The following is a 6,046-nucleotide window of genomic DNA, read 5'->3' as shown; positions in this document are numbered from 1 at the left end:
GGCTTGCAATTTCCTTATCCTCATTAAAGTGATATTAAAGCTTTAGGTTTCTTTTTATTTATATCGGTGGGAGGCTGTCTTTATTGGAAATCTTTGGGTTTCTTTTTTTAATCTCTCAATTCCTCATTTTCTAGTTGGTCCCCCGCATCCTCTCTCCCCCCACCTCCTGGACGGGTGCTGCCCACAGCTAATTGGCTGCTGTGGAGGCATCCGTGCGTGCACGTTCCCTGTCGTGCCCGCAGTAGCTGCGTGCGTCCATAAACACACAGCCCTGCGGCAGGCCACGCCCATCCTCCCTGGCCAACAGTTTGATGGACGGCAAAAGGAGGACGGCTCCTCTGCCCTCCAGTATCCTCCCCTGCAACCAGGAATTTTGGGACAAATGATCGCTTCAGGGACCAGCGGTGGTGACAAGCGGCATTGACAGGTAAGTGTGGGGGGGCGGGGGGGATGGGGGAGTCAAAAAGGTACAGGGCATTTTTAACCTTTAAAGTATATTTAAAGTATTTAGTTTTTTTGGCATATATCTAGTGCTAGCAAGCAGTAGATATATGCCCCATGATTTAAAATAAAAAACTAGGCAAATACCTAATGGTTACCTGTTCCAGCGCTGCTCGCTCCTAGCTCACAAACGGCTGTGAACAACGAAGTGCGCGGGCACATGCGCAGCAGAGCGGAGGGAGAGAATAAACAAATGCAGTGAATTGATGCAGCCGTGAACGCGCACGCTGGACAGACACCGTGGGACACAAGGAGTCTGCGGTGGATCAGAGATGGGCAGCAGTGCTTGAGGGACTGTCGGAAATGAGGGGAAGAAAAAAGATGATCGCAGCAAGAAGCATCAAAAAAGGTAAGAGCTTACAGCAACATGGTACACGGTACATGGCGCAAGAGTTTAATGTCACTTTAATGCAGAGTATGCCTTAAGGTAAAAAACGCCCGGCCTTTAATACTACTTTAAGGATATCGGACAGACGCAACTTTTTTGGAGAAGATTCTTTCATTTGGCAGAGTGGCAGGCATGGATAGTTGTCATGTGACCTTAATCTAAGAGTTACTACAATCTTTGTTTTTGTTTTTCCTAATTAACCGAGGTGTCTTCCCTAAGTAATGTTTTTTGCTTTTCTCCTTTATTCAATATTCCCACTCCTATGAGACTCAGACACTGAAGTCATCCACAGTTCATTGACAATATAGGAAGCTCACTTTCTACTGTGTATGATAAATGAATTTCATATATGCTGGTACCTACCAGTCTTCAGAAAACACAAAGAGGGGCGCCTTTCCTGGTGCAGATAGGTTTATTCCAATAAATAGGTTAAAAATGAACTAGCAGGTACTCACAAGAGTAGAATGATAACAAGCTGCAGGACAATGTAAAAACCGGAGCAATGAAGGGATCCGTGTAGTACGTCCTGTGTGTAGGTAGATGAAGTGTCGACACGTTTCTGGGGCACGCCTCCTTCGTCAGAACGTGATTCTAGCCTCCTCCCTGCTGTAGCTAAAGAAGGGACAGCATAGACGTGATTGGACAGGGCACTTTGTTAGGTACACCTATCTATTACTGGGTGGGCACTTTTTTCTTTACAGAAGCCCCTGAATTCTTTGCGTCATTGATTACAGTTTCTGGAACTGTCCTTAGAGCCATGGTGGCTTGAGAGAATCGCATAGTTCCTTCCAGTTTGTCAGCCGCACAGTTGCAGTTGAAATGGAGATTCATTGGGCAAGGCAATATTTTGTCCTTTTGGTTTTGGTGATCCCATGCCCAATGTAGCTTTATTTTTCCTGTCCTTGGCTGACATCTGAAACATTGGACCACATCCGCATGCTTTATGTATTGACTTTGGCCTCTTGATTTCATATTCAACTCTTCGTGAACGTTATAGCTAACAAAGTAGTTTCTTGGTGTATTTAATGGATTATATTTTGTTTTAAAATAGGAATAAAAATCACTTGCTATCTGTACGTACTAAAGGTCTGCATGCTATAGTGCTCCAGAAGAAACATTTTTTGAATTCAGTATGTCAACAGTATAACCTTGAAAGGAGAAACATATAAGATATGAATAACAATCTAAAATGTAATGTTCTCTTACACCTTACATTTATTAGGAAAAACCTGAAGAGTAGAGAGCTGAAGCTACAGATCATGCTGAGACACATTAGTGTTAGTCAATGTGTTACAACAAATGCTGTAAACAAATAAAAGATGCAGGTGAATGGTTACAGCAAAACCTTTTGTTAAAGTTTGTGTTTACTGTAGAATTTTCTCTAAATTTGAGGTTTGTTTCTGACTTGTTTTTACTGAAGAATGTAGACAATTTTAAACAACTGTCTTCATTGATTCACTGTTACACTGTTGTCTTTTCATGCAGGCAGCAGAAGGAAATATTGTGGTGAGTGCCTCCTCTGACCATTCCCTGACCGTCTGGAAGGAATTGGAGCAGAAACCGTTACATCAGTTCAAATCAAACTCTGACCCCATTCATGCTCTTGATCTGTACGGCAGTGAAATTATAACCGGCACTGTGGCAAACAAGATCGGCATTTATTCTCTCCTGGATTCTTCTTCACAACCGATTACCACAACTAAACTCAGCTCCGAGAACTTCAAGGGCACCTTGACCAATCTTGCTGTCCTGCCGACCAAGAGACTTCTACTCTTGGGCTCTGATAACGGCATCATTCGTCTTCTTGCCTGATGTAAATTTTCATTTTGTCGAACCACAGCAACTTCATCTTGACCATGGTGTTGCAAAACTGGATCTGAAAAGCCATAAACGTGTTACCAATATGTATGAACATTATCCATAGCTAGATCAGTTACATTTTGTTTTGTGGCAGGAGAATGTAGTTCTGTATTGTGTATCCAGGAAGTATTATACACACATTTGGTACAGCAAGCTTTTAAAACGCACCTTGTTCCATCCAAACCTAAAATAGTTGTTTCAGGTAGTTGCTGTCAAAGTAAACCGTATACTGGTTTTGGGACTCTAGCACTGAGAATTGGCGGGTTACGTCAGCTATGGAGAAAGATCTTTTAAAGCATACTTCATAAAAGTCGAGTTGGGAGTTCAGCTGCAGATATCTCATTGTCTGAGTCCCGTAAGAATTATCGGAAGCTGCCAGGTGTTTACACCTTCCAGAATCTACCCAGACTTGAAGCCCAAGTCCAGTTCTGTGAACAAATTTAAAAATTCTTCCCCAGCCTCAAAAAACCTCTCACTTCTGTCCAATACTGCAGTGTTCCTTTTGTATTTACTGGTGCCGTTGAACCCGTTATGTGTAAACCTTGAGCATCAAGGATCCACCCTAAAGCCAACTTGTGCTCACGGGAGCACCACATCATTATATGGCACCCCCCTAATATTCATGGAAGAAGAGGACCCATGATATCACACAACTGATCTAAAGTCGCCTGAAAAAAGCTATGTATAAATAGGTAACAAAAAAAAATTGGCGGTGACACCAATGGGAACAGAGGGAGAAACTGGAGTTGGGCTTTATTTGTTTTGGACACCCACACTTTAAATTTTGACCCTTAAGAGGAAATGACTGGAAACCCTGCCTACTTGTAATTGTAATGCCAGATCTGCAGCCCACATTTAATATAGTAAACTAATATAAATTGCACTTAATTGCAGTAAAACAGTGTAGTATTAGTGAAGGGGAGAAGAAACACTCGCCTCCACACTGCATTTTCTTAGTTTGCACTTTAAAAATGGCTTCTTCCTTGCTAATGAATTCTAAATTATAATTTCTATGTTAATTATGCATGTTTTAGTCCTGAGCTGAGGAGACAAATCGGTGCCATTCCTGTTGCTATTAGCAGTCGCATAGCTTATGACCAGGGATGGCCAAACTGCGGCCCTCCAGCTGTGGTGAAACTACAAATCCCATGAAGCATGTCTCTCTTGGAGTCATGTCTGCGGCTGTGAGAATCTTGCAAAGCCTCATGGGATTTGTAGTTCCACCACAGCTGGAGGGCCGCAGTTTGGCCATCCCTGGCTTATGCATTACAATCATGCTATAATATAGTTTCTTGCATAGAAATGAATAATGACGGATTGTTTTCAATTGACCGATATTTGGAAGTGAGTGAGTGATTGATTGTATATACTTATATTCTTAAGACCTTGTATTAGAAATGTAATTTTTTTTTTTTTAGCAATGTCAGCCTGGGTATCTCAGGAAACAGATATAAAATATCCAGCTGTGTTTATTATAATTCTTTATAACATCCACCAACTACTTTTCTTAAGTTTTGTTAGTGTTGCTGCCTTTATTTCTGTGGCATGGTTACATCATCCTTAGGGCTTTGCAACGCATAATTATTAGAACCTTAGGATTGTGCCACTGCTCATGTTAATTAACTTTCACAACCATGAAATTCAAAGCTAATGAATTTGTAAATGTTTTGGGGAAACTTTTATTTTGGAATTTACAAAACAATTTCAGTTAGTCCAACTTTGTCCTGGTGAAAGATCATGCATTGCATTGTAATACAGACAACCGTAAACAAATTCTTCATAAGTACATTAGGTTTGTGATCCACTTTATTTTATGTTCTCCTGTATTATGGTATGACGGTTTAATAACTTTGTCTACTGAAAATTAATTTTATATATTTTTTAGTGTTTTTAGGGCTCATTCACACAGTCACAGATGGCAGTACATCATCAGAAAGGGGCATATTCCTGGGTGTGGGTGTCACAGGTGTCAGCAGCCTATGCAAATCAATGAGAGGGTAACAGATGTGGCTGTACGTATACACCTGTGTCTCATGGGCACAGCAATATGCCCCTTCTTTCTGTGAGAATAAACCATTCCAATGTAGAGTTTTATTTTGCCTCAACATTTTCTTTTCATTTTTATACTCCCAGATTCAGTTTTTTTTTGCGCAACTTCAATAATTTTCTCGCAAATGTTTCCTCTTTTCTCTGCTTTTTAGCTTTGGATAGAGGGGAAGAGTTGAGACCTTTTTATTGTTTGTTCTCTGCATCCCATAAAGAGATTTCTCTACATTTCCTATTCCAACATACAGGTGAAATTTGAATAATTAGAATATCGTGCAAAAGTAATTGCAGTAAGAGCTGCAAAAGGGGCCCAAACCAAGTACTGAGTACATATGCATGCTTGTACTTTTCAGAGGTCCGATATTGTTCTACGTGCAATTGTTGTTTTATTGATTGCATGTAATAATCTACTTTTTTGAGGTTGTGGATTTGGGGTTCTTGGGGTTTTCATGAGCTGTAAGCCATAATCACAATTATGACAAATCACGGCTTGCATTATCTTGCTTTGCATGTAATGAGTCTATGTCATATATTAGTTTCACCTTTTTAAGTTGCATTAGTGAAATAAATGAACTTTGCACGATATTCTAATTATTCGAGTTTCACCTGTAGAACAGAAAATTCCCCTTTTTAGACAGCTGTCACAAGAACAGCTGTACCCATTGGAAGATTTCCCCTCTCCTCTTGTTCTTGTGACATCTCTAAAATGTTTTGCTTTCTCATCATTTTCTGTCATTGTGACAATGGTCACCAGGACAAATATCAAGGGTGACTTTCCCAAGAGGGGACACAGACAGTAACCCTTCTCTGCTATAGACAAAACTGAAATTATATTTTTGGCCACACACCGTTTAATTCTAAAACCTAGGGAGAAGCCTGTAATTTAGGGAAATGTCATAAGAATGTGAAAATGACAGCTGCACATTTCTAAGACTTCTTACTCTGGATTTTGTTTTTCAAATTGGTGGTGTTTTTTTTATCGGAGTGCACTTGACCTGTAGTCCTGTAACTATCTGATAAAAACATTTTCATATACCGTGTTTCTACAAAAATAAGACACTGTCTTATATATTTTTTTCCACAAAAAAATAAACTAGGTCTTATTTTCAGGGTATGTCCTTATTTTTACCTAGCTGCAGCTGTCTGGAGCTCTCCGCTATCTGCTCCAAGCAGTGTTAGTACAGGATAGTCCCGGTGGCAGACAGTACCGGGCTGGGGGAGGAGTACTCGCAGGACTGGACGAGGTCCCGG

At 40.5% G+C, this 6,046-nt stretch overlaps 1 protein-coding gene across 1 annotated transcript in view; it reads left to right on the top strand.

Annotated features, from left to right (window-relative positions):
- The window catches only part of WDR81 (WD repeat domain 81), a 46,256-nt gene extending 43,350 nt beyond the window's left edge, over positions 1-2,906 (top strand). The window contains exon 10 of the mRNA XM_018557655.1: positions 2,375-2,906. Within this exon, the coding sequence (XP_018413157.1) occupies positions 2,375-2,701 (327 nt within the window). The 3' untranslated portion in view covers positions 2,702-2,906. The remainder of the gene's footprint in view (positions 1-2,374) is intronic.
- Positions 2,907-6,046: the final 3,140 nt, after the last annotated feature.

Source organism: Nanorana parkeri, unplaced genomic scaffold (genome assembly GCF_000935625.1).
Source record: "Nanorana parkeri isolate BGI_ZX_2015 unplaced genomic scaffold, ASM93562v1 scaffold294, whole genome shotgun sequence".
Lineage (NCBI taxonomy): Eukaryota > Metazoa > Chordata > Amphibia > Anura > Dicroglossidae > Nanorana > Nanorana parkeri.
The sequence above is the reverse complement of the archived record's forward strand: the minus strand, read 5'-3'. Positions and strand labels throughout refer to the sequence as shown.